The sequence below is a fragment of the Hemitrygon akajei genome, chromosome 16 (assembly GCF_048418815.1).
Source record: "Hemitrygon akajei chromosome 16, sHemAka1.3, whole genome shotgun sequence".
Classification (NCBI taxonomy): domain Eukaryota; kingdom Metazoa; phylum Chordata; class Chondrichthyes; order Myliobatiformes; family Dasyatidae; genus Hemitrygon; species Hemitrygon akajei.
This window is the reverse complement of record NC_133139.1, coordinates 1,829,369-1,844,056: the sequence shown is the minus strand read 5'-3', so window position 1 is coordinate 1,844,056 and position 14,688 is coordinate 1,829,369. Positions and strand designations below refer to the sequence as shown.

General features: G+C 46.2%; 2 protein-coding genes across 10 annotated transcripts in view; both read right to left on the bottom strand.

Moving 5' to 3' along the window:
• borcs8 (BLOC-1 related complex subunit 8) overlaps positions 1–14,688 on the bottom strand; it is a 148,484-nt gene that overhangs the window by 78,496 nt on the left and 55,300 nt on the right. The gene's annotated exons all lie outside the window — the stretch shown is intronic.
• The window catches only part of LOC140739691 (uncharacterized), a 58,519-nt gene continuing 55,340 nt past the window's right edge, over positions 11,510–14,688 (bottom strand). For all 3 annotated transcript variants that reach the window (XM_073068076.1, XM_073068077.1, XM_073068078.1), the window contains one exon: positions 11,510–13,058. In XM_073068076.1, the coding sequence (XP_072924177.1) occupies positions 12,898–13,058 (161 nt within the window). In that variant the 3' untranslated portion in view covers positions 11,510–12,897. The remainder of the gene's footprint in view (positions 13,059–14,688) is intronic.

Genomic DNA, 14,688 nt, shown 5'->3' with positions numbered 1-14,688 from the left:
GGAGATCTGCTTTTGGAGACCTGTGTGCAGTCAATTGATTAGGAACACTCCAAGCAACTCCACAAAAAGGTTATTGAAAAGCACGTCAGGAGATGGATACAAGAAAATTTCCAAGTCACTGAATATCCCTTGGAGTACAGTTAAGCCAATCATCAAGAAATGGAAAGAATATGGCACAGCTGTAAATCTGACTAGAGCAGGCCATCCTCAAAAACTGAGTGACCGTGCAAGAAGGGGACTAGTGAGGGAGGCTACTGAGAGACTTATGACAACTCTGGAGGAGTTATAATCTTCAGTGGCTGAGATCAGAGAGATTGTGCATACAGCAACTGTTGCCCAGGTGTTTCACCAGTCACAGCTTTATGGGAGAGTGGCAAAGAGAAAGCCACTGTTAAAAAAAACTCACATGAAAATCTTGGCTATAGTTTCCCAAAAGGGATTTGGGAGATTCTAAAGTCAGCTGGAAGAAGGTTCTATGGTCTGATGAAACCAAAATTGAGCTTTCTAGCTATCAGCCTAAACGCTATGTTTGGTGTAAACCATACACAGCACATCATCAAAACACACCATCCCAACCGTGAAGCATGGTGGTGGCTACATCACGCTGTGGGGATGCTTCACTGCAGCAGGTCCTGGAAGACATGTGAAGGTAGAGGGTAAAATAAATGCAGTGAAATACAGGGAAATCCTGGAGGCTTTGACTTGGGAGAAGATTTGTTTTCCAGCAAGAGAATGACCCCCAAGCATAAAGGCAATGCTATACAGGATGGCTTAAAAACAACAAAGTTAATGTCCTCGAGTGGCCAAGTCAGAGTTCAATTGAGTATCTGTGGCTGGACTTGAAAACAGTTGTTCTCTCATGATCTCTGTGCAACCTAACAGAGTTTGAGCATTTCTGTAAAGAAGAATGGGGAAAGATTACAGTGTCCAAATATGCAAAGCTGATAGACACCTATCCACACAGACTCAAGGCTGTAATTGCTGCCCAAGATGCATCTACTACTAAATACTGACTTGAAGGGGCTGAATACTTATGCAATCAATTATTTTGTGTTAGATTATCTGTAATTAATTTAAATCACTTTGTAGAGATCTGTTTTCACTTTGACACAAAAGTGTCTTTTTCTGTTAATCAGTGTCAAAAAAGCCAAATTAAATCCAGGGTAATTCAATGTTGTAAAATAAAACATGAAAACTTCTGGGGGTGTGTGTGTGGGGGGGGGGGGGCGCAGGATGAATACTTTTTTAAAAATCAGCAATTTATCCCAAATCCCTTCATTAGATCCCAGCCTCTCACTCAGTACTAGGTATCTGTTATTCAACATATGAATTTTCCTCCTTTCCCCCACCCTATTGAATTCCTTTAATTACATTCCAGAGTCTCTGATCTTTAATGTCAACTCCTCCTCCCCTCGCCCCCAATGAGATTCTACCCTGTGATTTACTCCCTGTTATCTGTTATTCTATAACCTCCCTGAGCCTCTCAATTCACTTCTTTGAATTATTTTGCCATTATTATTAATTGCAAAGCAGGAAAAAGAAGCACACAAAATGCTGGAGGAACTCAGCAGGTCAAGCAGCATCTATGGAAATGAACATAGACAGTCAACGTTTCGGGCCAGGACCTTTCACCAGGACTGAGAAGGGAAGGGGAAAGGTGGCTCGGAGGTGATGGGTGGGTGGGAAAGATCAAGGGCCGGAGAAGGAGGAATCTGATAGGAGAGGAGAGTGGATCATAGGAGAAAGGCGGGAGGGAAAAAACCTGATTGGAGGGAGCAGAATTAAAATGGTTGTTATTGCATTAGCTGGTGTTGAAAGTGAACTGGTTAATTAAAGGTGGATGCAGTGAAATGAGCAGTTGTGTTCCAGCTCGTTCTCAGTATGATAAGCTGCCGTCATTCATTTGGGATTCAGACCGGCTGAATATTTGGGATCTGATATCCCACATTCCATTGCAGTCAAATTGTTTAAAAAGGTGTGGGTAATAAGACCATAAGCCATTGGAGCAGAATTAGGCTATTCAGTCCATCCAGTCTACTCCACCATTCCATCATGCTTGATTTATAAAAAGGAGAAATTCTGCAGATGCTGGAAAATCCAAAACAACGCACACAAAATGCTGGAGGAACTCAGCAGGTCAGGCAGCACCTATGGAAATGAACAGTCAATGTTTTGGGCTGAGACCCTTCTTCAGGATTGAAAAGGAAGGGGAAAGTCAGACCAGCTAGAAGGTAAGAGGTGAAGCCAGGTTGATGGAAAAGGTAAAGTGCTGGAGATAAGGGAATCTGATAGAGGAGAGTGGACTATAGGAGAAAAGGAAGGAGGAGGGGATCCAGGGAGAGCTGACAGCCAGGTAAGGGGCCAGAGTGGGGAATAGAAGAGGATGAGGGAGGGGAGGAGGGAGTTTTTTTTTGCTGGAAAGAGAAATTGATGTTCATGCCATAAGGTTGGAGGCTACCTAAATGGTGTTGATCCTCCTCCCTGAGGATGGCCTTGCCTTGGCATGTTGGAATGGGAATGGGAATGAAAAAGTTTGGGCAAGTTCTGCTTTTGGCGGATGGAGCGAGGTCCTCAACAAAACAGTCTCCCAATTCACAACGGGCTTCATCATTGTAGAGAAGGCTGCAAAGGGATCACCTGCAAAGGCCACTTGGGGCCCCTAACGGAGGTGAATGGGCAGGTGTTGCAAGCACTTAGGCTGCTTGGAGGGACAGGTGCCAGGAGGAACGAATGGGCAAGATGGACAAGAATGGACATGGGGGGAGCGACCCCTGTGGAAAGGGGGGGGGGGGGGTTTGTGGGGAGGTAAAGATATGTTTGGTGGTAGGATCATTTTGGAGATGATGGAAGTTCTGGAGAATGATGTGTTCGATGTGGAACGAGGAATTCTATCACTGTTAAGATGGCGGGAAGATGGGGTGAGCACAGATGTTCAGGAAGATGTGGCTGAGGGCACCATTAATTGTGGAGGAAGGGAAGCTACATTCTTTGACGAAGGCGGACATCTCAAATGTCCTGGAAAGGAAAGCCAAATCCTGGAAACAGATGTGGTGGGGATGAAGGAACTGAGAAATGGGAACAGCATTTTTACAGGAGATAGGGTGGGAAGACGAATAGTCAAGAGCAGGGCAGGGTGGAAGTTGGAGCTTAGTACCTGACTTATCATCCCTCTTAAACCCATTCTCCTGCCTTATCTCCATAACCATTCACATCCTGACTGATCAAGAACCTATCCACCTCTCTTTAAATATACCCAATGACTTGGCCATCACAACAGTCCATGCCAAATAATTCCATAGACTCACCACCCTCTGTCTAAAGAAATTCCTCAGTTCTGTTCTGAATAGACGTTCCTCTATTCTGAGACTGTGCCCTCTGGTCCTAGACTCCCCCACTATAGGAAACATCCTCTCCACATCCATTCTATCTGTGCCCTCTGGTCCTAGACTCTCCCACTATAGGAAACATCCTCTCCACATCCACTCTATCTGTGCCCTCTGGTCCTAGACTCCCCCACTATAGGAAACATCCTCTCCACATCCACTCTACCTGTGCCCTCTGGTCCTAGACTCACCCACTATAGGAAACATCCTCTCCACATCCACTCTACCTGTGCCCTCTGGTCCTAGACTCCTCCACTATAGGAAATATTCACTATATCAAGGCCTTTCAATATTCAATAGTTTTCAATGAGAACCTCCTTATTCTTCTAAACTTCACAGTGTATAGGCCCAGAGTCATCAAACTCTCCTCATATGATAATCATTCTTGAAACCTCTGTAATGCCAGCACATCTCAGACAAGGGGCCAGAAAACTGCAGTCTGACCAATGCCTTAGAAAGCCTCAACATTACAACCTTGTTTTTATATTCTAATCCTCTAACATTGCATTCGTCTTCTTACCATCAACTCCATCTACAAGTTAGGGTATTTAGGGAATCCAGCACAAGGACTCCCAAGACTCTTTAAACCTCTGATTTGTGAATTTCCTCATTTAGAAAATAGTCTGTGCCTTTATTCCTTCTACTAGAGTGCATGAACATACACTTCCCTACACTCTATTCCACTTCTATTACACCCTCTGCCTAAAGAAATTCCACATTACTGTGGCCTGAGCTGGTGTCCTCTGGTCTTAGACTCCCCCATCATAGGAAACATGCTCTCCACAACCACTCTATACATGCCTTTCACCAATTGATAGGTTTTATTGAGGTCACCCTCATTCTTCTGAATTTCAGTGAGTAAAGGCCCAGAGGCATCAATTGCTCCTCACCCAACAAGCCTTCCATTCCCAGAATCATTCTCATGAACCTCCTCTGAACCCTCTCCAAGTCAGCACATCCTTCCTTAGATAAGGGGCCCAAAACTGCTCACAATACTCCAAGTGAGGCCTCACCAATGCCTTATAAAACATCAGAATTACATTATTGATTATATATTTTAGTCCTCACGAAATGAATGCTAACGTTGAATTTGCCTACCTCACTGACCCAGCCTGCAAATTAACCTATAGGAAATCCAGGAAGAGGACTCCCAAGTCCCTTTGCATCTCAGATTTTTGAATAGTCTCCCCATTTAGAAAATAGTTTAGGCTTTCATTCTTTCTAACAAAGTGCATAACATGCACTTACTGATATGTATTCCATCTGCCACTTCTTTGCCCATAAGACATATGAGCAGAATTAGGCCATTCAGCCCATCAAGTCTACTCCACCATGGCTGATCCTGGATCCCACTCAACTCCATACACCTATCTTCTTGCCATACCCTGGCCAGTCAAGAAGTAATCAACTTCTGCTTTAAGTATACCCACGGACTTGGCCTCCACCACAGTCTGTGGCAAAGCAGGCCACAGATTCACTACTCTCTGGCTAAAAAAATACCTTCGTACCACTGTTCTAAAAGGTTGCTCCTCAACTTTGAGACTGTGCCCTCTAGTTCTGGATACCCCCACCATAGGAAACATCCTCTCCACATCCACCAGATCTAGTCCTTTCAACATTCCGTAGGTTTCAATGAGATTGCCCTGCATTATTCTAAATTCCAGCAAGTACAGGCCCAAAGCTGCCAAATACTCCTCATATGTTAACTAACCCCTTCATTCCTGGAATCATCCTCATGAACCTCCGCTGGACTCTCTTCAATGACAAACACATCCTTTCTGAGATATGAAGCCCAAAACTTTTGACAATACTCCAAGTGCAGCCTGATTAGTGTCTTATAAAGGCTCAGCATTATCGCCTTGCTTTTGTTATCTATTTCCCTTGAAATAAATACCAACATTGCATTTGGCTTCTTTACCAGAGACTCAACCTGTAAATTAACCTTCTGGGAGTCTTGCACGAGGACTCCTAAGTCCCTCTGCACCTCTGATGTTTGAACCTTCTCCCCATTTAGATAATAGTCTGCACTATTATTCCTTTTACCAAAATGCATCATCATACATTTCCCAACACTGTATTCCATCTACCACCTTTTTGGCCATCGTTCCAATTTGTCTAGGTCCCGTTGCAATCACACTGCTTCCTCAGCACTAGCTACCCATCCACCTATCTTCATATCATCTGCAAACTTTGCCAAAAAAACATCAATTCCATTATCCAAATTGACAAACAATGTGAAAAGTAGTGATCCCAATACTGACACCTGAGGAACACCACTAGTCACTGGCAACCAACCAGAAATGGCCCCCTTTGTTCCCACTCACTGCCTCCTGTCAGCCATTTCTCTATCCATGCCAGTATCTTTCATGTAATGCCATAGGACTTTATCTTGTTAAGCAGCCTCATGTGCGGCACCTTATCAAATGCCTTCTGAAAATCCAAGTAAATGACATCCAAAGCCCCTCCTTTGTTCACTCTGCATATTACTTCCTTGAAGTCAAGGATTTGTCAGGGAAGATTTCCCTTTACAGAAACCATGCTGACTTTGACTTATTTTATCATTAGTCTCCAAGTACCCTGAAATCTCATCCTTAACAATAGACTCCAACAGTTTCCCAACCACTGAGGTTGGGCTAACTGGCCTATAATTTCCTTCTTTTGCCTTCCTTCCTTCTTGTGGAGAGAGTGGAGTAAACCAAAAATTGCAGTGAGATTGTAAATCAATGTGCAAAACTGTAGAGAATGTATCAAAAATATCTTTTCAAAAATTTTCCAAACGAGGGCAAGACCAAAACATATGAGTCAGAGAGGCTACCTCAGATTGTATTTATATGAAAGTAAAAATGAGCTAATTTATCTTTAGGCATATGAGCCCTATGCACCACTTTAAATTGAATCAATGCATGTTTAGCACAAATAGAAGAAAAATTAACTATTTGAAAAATTTTCTCCCAACCAAGAAAGTTGAAGTTCCTTCTCCCATTCATTTTTAATTTTATTGGTTATATCTGACTGTATTTTCATAATCATAACTGATTGCTTTTGAAAAGGGTTTAAGCCTAAAATTTTCTCCGTGATATCAGTTGGATAAGAAATTGGAAAAGTAGGTAACATCATATTCAAAAAATCTCTGATCTGTAAGTATCTAAAAAAATGGGATCTGGGCAAATTATATTTATTAGACAACTGTTCAAAAGATGTGAAACAGTTATCCAAAATTAAATCATGAAAACATATTATACCCTTCATTTTCCATACCAAAAAGGCTTGATCCATGAGAGAGGGTTGAAAGAAAAAATTAGATATAATAGGACCTGATAAAATAAATTTATTCAAGCCAAAAAATTAATGAAACTGGAACCATATTTGTAATGTATGTTTACTTATGGGATTAACCATTTGTTTATTCAATTTAGAAAGAACAAAGGGAAGTGAAGTCCCTAAGATGGAAGCCAATGAAAATCCTTGTGCAGAATTTCATTCAAGGTTAACCCATTGCGGACTGACATAATATCCACATCTTGTGTCCAAAATATTAAATATCGAATATTAATTGCCCAATAATAAAAACTTAAATTTGGCAGTGCCAGGCCACTGTTCTTTTTGGATTTCTGCAAGTATTTTTGGTTTACCAATGATTGATCTGTCCTCTTCAGCTCGGCGGATGATTGCATTTGCTACTTTAATGGCTAGAAGATCTATTTTATTGAATTGGAAAGAGATGAATCCTCCAACTACATCTCAATGGTTTTCCCAAACCATATCCTGTTTAAACTTAGAAAAAATTAGTAGAGGCACCTTTGATCTCTCAGTTAAATTTGAAGAAACTTGGAGGCCATTTATTCAATACTTTCATAGAATGTAATTTGACCTTATCCGATTCCTTTATATTATTTATTAATTTGAGTAGAGGAGCGGAGTTGACGACATTAACAATTTTATTTGATATAATAGAATAGCCCAGCTTTGTTTAGTTTAGTTTCAGTTCTGCTTAGCTTAGTTTACTTTGTTTTTGAGTTTTCAATTTGGGTTTTTTCCTCATCTTTTTATTTCCTTGTATTTTGTTTATATTAAGGATTTAGGAAGTAAATTATATTGGTGTTACCTATAATTTCTACTCACGCGTTAATTGCCAACAATGTAATTCCACTCCCTTTCTACTATTATGACCGCTATATATTTGTCTTTGAAAAATCCAATAAAAAGATTTAAACAGGTAGAGTTACATTTGCAATTTTCTAGTCCGCCAGGACCATGCTAAAATCAAGTGATTCTTGAAAGATCATGACCAATGTATCTGTTATCTCTTCAGCAACCTCTCTCAGGACTCTGGGATGTAGTCCACCTGGTCCAGGTGACTCATCCACCCAGAGTCTTTTGAGTTTGCCTAACACTTTTTCCTTTGTAATGTCAATGGCACTCAGTCCTGCTCCTTGTCACTCATGGGCCTCTGGCACACTGCTAGTGTCTTCCACAGTGGAGACTGATGCAAAGTGCCCATCAAGTTCATCTGCCATTTCTTTGTCCCCCATTACTACCTCACCAGCATCATTTTCTAGTGTTCCAATATCGAATCTCACCTCACCTCCTCTATATAACTGAACAAACTTTTAGTATCCTGCTTTACATTGTTTGCTAGTTTGCCTTCATATTTAATCTTTTCCCTTCTTATAGTTTTTTAGTTGCCTTTTGCAGGATTTTAAAAGCTTCCTACTCACTTTTGCTACGTTATATACCATTTCCTTGACTTTTATGCAGTCCTTAACTTCCTTTGTCAGCCATGGTTGCCTACCTCTGTCATTTGAGAACTTTTCTTCTGTGGGACATATCCATCCTGCGCCTTGTGACCTATTGCTTTCTTCTGCCACCCTCACTTCTTGAAGAGCGGAGTAACATTTGCGATGTTCTAGTTCTCTGGACCACGGCAGAATCTAGTGATTCTTGAAAGTTCATTACCAATGTCTCTACAGTCTCCCCAGCCAGCTCTTTCAGAACACTGGAGTGTAGACCACCTGGTCCAGGTGACCTTTCAGTTTCCTAAATACCTTCTCTGTAGTAATAGCAATTGCACTCACTTCTGCTCCTGATACACTTGAACTTATGGCATACTCCTAGTGTTTTCACAGTGAAGACAGGTGCAAAGTTCATACAGTATTTAGTTAAATTCTTCTTGGGCTTCCAGCTGGGTACAGGTTTAAACTATAACTGACGTTTTGATGATATCAAAATGTCGGCTTGTTTCGATACCTGTACCTGACTGGAAGTCCCAGAAGAGTTAATTCATCATATATGCCAGGGAAGTACTAATCCTTTTCCACATATTTAGTTCATCCACAATTTCCTCATCTCCCATTACTACCTCTCCAGTGTCATTTTCCAGTGGTCTGATATCTACTCTTCCCACTCTATATATTTGAAAAAAAAACTGGTATCACTTTTGATATTGTCAGCTAGCTTACCTTCATATTTCATCTGCACACGGCTCTTTTTAGTAGCCTTCTTTTGGTTTTTAAAGTTTTCCCAATCCTCTAACTTCCCACAAATTTTTGCTCTATTATATGTCTTTCTTTTGCTTTTATGTTGATTTCAATTTCCCTTGTTAGCCAGTGTTGTGTCATTCTGCCATTAGAATACTTCTTTGAAATATATCTATCCTGCAACTTCCAAATTACTCCTGCAAACTCCAGCCATTGCTGGTTTGTCATCATCCCTGCTAGTGTCCCCTTCAAATCAACTTTGACCAGACCCTCTCTCATGCCTCTGTAATTCCCCTTACACCACTGTAATATTGATACATCCAACTTTAGCTTCTCCTTAATTCCATCATGTTGTGATTACTGTCTCCTAAGAGTTCCTTTACCTTAAGGTCCCTAATCAAATCTGGTTCATTGTCCAACACCTAATCTAGAACAGCTGATCCCCCAGCAGAATCAACAAGCTGCTCAAAAAAGCCATCTTGTAAGCATTCTACAAATTCTCTTGGAATTGAACAGCACCAACCTGATTTTCCCAATCTACCTGTATATTGAAACTCCAGACTCTTGTAACATTACCCTTTTGGTCTTCCTTTTTTAACTCCTGTAGTAATTTGTAGCCCACATCCTGGGCCCGTATTGTGAACTCCCAACAGGGTCTTTTTGTAGGCTAACTCTACCCACAAAAATTCTCCATCTTCCAATCCCATATCACCTCTTTCTAAGGATTTAATTTTATTTTTTTACCAACAGAGCCATGCAACCCTTCTGCCCTCCTGCCTGTCCTTTTGATACAATGTGTAGCATTGGACATTAAGCTCCGAACTATAATCTTCTTTCTACAAAGACTGAGTGATGCCCACATTGTCATACTTGCCGATCTCTAAATGTGCTACAAGATCATCTTATTTCATATAATGCATGCATTTAAATATACACCTTCAGTCCTGTATCCTTCACCCTTCTTCATTTTGTCTCCTTTTTGCACTGAGAGCAATTTTACCATAATTTCCCGATCCTTCCTAATAGTTTCACTACGCATTGCTTCTGCTTGTAAACCAAAAGACTTATCCTCAGCCCCATCTCCTGGTTACCATCCTCCTGCCAAATTAGTTTAAATCTCCTCAACAGTTCTAGCAAACTTGCCTGAAGGATATTGGTCCCTTTTGGGTTCAGATATAACCTGTCCATTTTGTACAGGTCACACCTTCCACAGAAGAGATCCCAATCATCCATTAATCTGAAACACTGACCCCTACAGCAATTTCTCAGCTACATATTCATCTGCCAAATCATCCTATTCTTATCCTCACTGGTGAGTGGCACATGCAGCAACCCAGAGATTACTAACCTCGAGGTCCTGCTTTCTTCCTAACTCCTTAAATTCTCTCTTCAGGATCTCCTCACTTTTCCTACCTATGTAATTGGTGCCAATATATCCCAAGACTGCTGGTTGCTCACCCTCCTCCTTTAGAATATGATGGACCCAATCTAAGACATCCCTGATCCTGGCACCAGGGAGGCAACATACTGTTTGGGTGTCTCCATCACACCCACAGAATCTTGTGTCTACTCCTCCAACTATGGAATCACCTATCACTATTGCAGTCCTCTTCTCCTCCCTTCCCTTCTGATCCATTGTATCAGACTCGGTGCCAGAGATCTGGGTCGCGGTGGCTCCCCATGGCAAGTTGCCCCCTCAATAATATCCAAAGTGGTATACTTATCATTGAGAAGTCACAAGGATACTCTGCGCTAGCTGTCCATTTCCCTTCCTTCTCCTAACAGTTACCCATTTAGCTGCCTCCTTCAACTTTGTAGTGACTTCCTCCTTGTAGCTTCTCAGGTCCCTGTATGAGCCAAAGATCATCAAGGTGCAGCTCAAGTTCCTGAACGCGTTGAGAAGCTGCAGCCCGGTGCACCCGGTGTAAATGTGGTTTTCCAGGAGGCTGGAGATCTCCCACATCAGCCTAGTCTCATCCCCCTACAGCCTGTTCTCTCCCTCTGCCCATCAACAACCCTGATGTCCAACACCAAGGCATTCACCTTTGGAGTGGGGGTCATCTTTGGAGAAGAGTCACGGCCAGTGGGAAGAGTGCACCAACATGGTCGCTTGTTACACATGCTGGAAACCCATCAAGTATTGAGTAGATGTGGAGAGGAGGTTTCCTATAGCGGGGGAGTCTAGGACTGGAGTGCACAGCCTCAGAATAGAGGGACATCCATTCTGAACAGAAGCGAGCAGAGGATGGTGAATGGAGGCCAAGTCATTGGGTATATTTATGTTGGAGGTGGATAGGTTCTTACTTATTCAGGGCATCAAAGGTTACAGGGAGAAGGCAGAACAAGGGAGTTGAGAGAAATAATCAATGATGGAATGGTGGAGCTGACTTATTCGGCTGAATGGCCTAATTCTGCTCCAATATCTTATGGACTAGAAGACTAGAGGAACTCAACAGGTCAGGCATCATCAATGGAGAGGAATAAACAGTGAATGCTTCAGGATGAGACCCTTCCTCAGGACCACAGATGCTGCCTGACTTACTGAGTTCCTCCAGCATTTTGTGTGTATTGCTCCAGATTTCCAGCATCTGCAGAATCTCTCATGTGTATCAGATAATTCAGTTACTTTCTCAAAAATACAATCATCCATGTTTTTTTATATAAAAACATAATTTTACAGATTAAAAGTGCTTTTCAGAAACCCAGTGCAGCAGGCATAGTGACAACAGCTGGTTCCCATTGTTGATGACCAGTTAGAGTTCACTTTCAGTAGCCGGAGACAGGGACACATGGCGACAGATTTCCAGATTCACGAAGCCACATCCCTGCACCAGCAAGGTCCGAGGGCAGAGAAGCAGCGGTAAGCCAGACACTGTCGTTCATCCTCGAATTCTGGGTGGGGAGAAGGAAGAGTACAGCACAGAAAGTTCCCGCTTTAGAATGCGATTCAGCAAGTCCTTTGTAACGTTCAGGCTCATCTTGGCGAGACTGCCACGAGTCAGTGACTGGCAGATGAGAACCCTGAACCAGGCACAGTCACACAAGCTGCAGGTGACTTGGGAAAGGTCTCCTTCACTTTGCACTTTTCCCCAGATTTAGAATGTGTCCATTTACTTGATCCCAAGTCTGTTGCTGGGAGTTGGTCTGGAGTCACATAAACACTGATCTGAACGAGTTTCACCTGTCCTCGGACACAGAGTCAGTACTGTAACCTGTCGTGTTACCTTGGGGACATAAGGTTGGCATCGTGACCAGAGGGCTGTGATGTACACAATGTCTGCATTCTGTTGGTAAACACGTGTGTTGTGTTAGGTCAGACCTGGTGAACTCATTGGTAGAAGGTATGTGTAGAGCGGCAGACTGGGGACTCAGATCACGAATCCCAGGCAGAGACCACCAGGGCCATGGTTCCTCCTGCACAAAAAATCTATCAGTCCTCCTCCAATCCCAGATCAGCAGCCATAGGACTCAAACCCAGAGCGCTCTGTAAACATCTCCTCACCGAGGGGCAGAGACGGCCAGACACCAGCCTCGCTCACAGATGCCCTGCGGCGTAGGAACCATAACATCCATCTGAAGACTGGCTCGCAAGCAGCCCCTACCATCCGGGCAATGAGAGGCAGAAGTGTCCCCATCAATAAGACCATGTTACAAAAGCAGAATAAAGTCAATGTCAGTGTGAAGCTCCCACCTGCCATTCCAGGGGCTGGAGAAAGCTGAATTGCTCTCCTCCCACACTGAGGGTGGCGTTTCTCCCTCCTACTCCACTCATTGAAAGAGGGGCTGAACTTCTTCCTGCCCACAGTCAGAGATGAGGTGCTCCCTCCCTTCTAGCAAGGGAGGGTCTTCCCACCTCCCACTTCACCTACTGAAAGAGGAGGCTGATCCCTCTATTCACTGAGGGATCCAGACATTGCATAACCCTGAGGGTGGCAAGGGCTGGCGGGTCAGAGAGTGCCAGTCTCCCCATCTGGCTCACACTCACGGACAGCAGCTCCGGTCCGCTAGCCCCTCACTCCTCCAGTGGCAGCAGCTGTCTATACATCAGCGGGGCGGAGTTGCCTCTCGCCTTCAGCCAGGAAAATCTCCATCGCTCGCTTCAGCAAGTGGACGCCAAGTTGTCGCCTCCGCCGCAGGGGCCAGGTGGCCACCAGTCCGTAGTAGACCCCACGCTTCCTGTTGGTCAGTGTCCGCAGGCCTGGAGAGAGAGGAACTACTGACTCACGGTGCTGCAAAGCGTTGGAGATGGTGGGTGGAGCAGCAGATATAGACCAAGCCAATGGTGCCGAATGGCAGGGTTCGCGGTGAGGTGGGGGGAGAGAGCTCGGGGTTCGTGGTGAGGTGGGGGGAGTGACAGCTCGGGGTTCACGGTGAGGTGGGGGTAGTGACAGCTCGGGGTTCACGGTGAGGTGGGGGGTAGTGACAGCTCGGGGTTCGCGGTGAGGAGGGAGTGACAGCTCGGGGTTCGCGGTGAGGTGGGGGGTGACAGCTCGGGGTTCGCGGTGAGGTGGGGGGAGGGACAGCTCGGGGTTTGCGGTGAGGTGGGGGGAGGGACAGCTCGGGGTTCGCGGTGAGGTGGGGGGGGTGACAGCTCGGGGTTCGCGGTAAGGTGGGGGGGTGACAGCTCGGGGTTCGCGGTGAGGTGGGGGGGGTGACAGCTCGGGGTTCGCGGTGAGGTGGGGGGGGTGACAGCTCGGGGTTCGCGGTGAGGTGGGGGGACAGCTCGGGGTTCGCGGTGAGGTGGGGGGAGGGACAGCTCGGGGTTCGCGGTGAGGTGGGGGGAGGGACAGCTCGGGGTTCGCGGTGAGGTGGGGGGAGGGACAGCTCGGGGTTCGCGGTGAGGTGGGGGGGTTCACGGTGAGGTGGGGGGAGTGACAGCTCGGGGTTCACGGTGAGGTGGGGGGAGTGACAGCTCGGGGTTCACGGTGAGGTGGGGGGGAGTGACAGCTCGGGGTTCACAGTGAGGTGGGGGGGCAGCTCGGGGTTCGCGGTGAGGTGGGGGGAGAGAGCTCGGGGTTCGAAGTGAGGTGGGGGGAGGGACAGCTCGGGGTTCGCGGTGAGGTGGGGGGAGTGACAGCTCGGGGTTCGCGGTGAGGTGGGGGGAGACAGCTCGGGGTTCACGGTGAGGTGGGGGGAGGGACAGCTCGGGGTTCGCGGTGAGGTGGGGGGAGTGACAGCTCGGGGTTCGCGGTGAGGTGGGGGGAGGGACAGCTCGGGGTTCACGGTGAGGTGGGGGGAGGGACAGCTCGGGGTTCACGGTGAGGTGGGGGGAGGGACAGCTCGGGGTTCGCGGTGAGGTGGGGGGAGTGACAGCTCGGGGTTCGCGGTGAGGTGGGGGGAGGGACAGCTCGGGGTTCACGGTGAGGTGGGGGGAGGGACAGCTCGGGGTTCGCGGTGAGGTGGGGGAGAGGGACAGCTCGGGGTTCACGGTGAGGTGGGGGGAGGGACAGCTCGGGGTTCGCGGTGAGGTGGGGGGAGGGACAGCTCGGGGTTCGCGGTGAGGTGGGGGGAGGGACAGCTCGGGGTTCACGGTGAGGTGGGGGGAGGGACAGCTCGGGGTTCGCGGTGAGGTGGGGGGAGTGACAGCTCGGGGTTCGCGGTGAGGTGGGGGGAGGGACAGCTCGGGGTTCACGGTGAGGTGGGGGGAGGGACAGCTCGGGGTTCGCGGTGAGGTGGGGGAGAGGGACAGCTCGGGGTTCACGGTGAGGTGGGGGGAGGGACAGCTCGGGGTTCGCGGTGAGGTGGGGGAGAGGGACAGCTCGGGGTTCACGGTGAGGTGGGGGGAGGGACAGCTCGGGGTTCGCGGTGAGGTGGGGGGAGGGACTGCT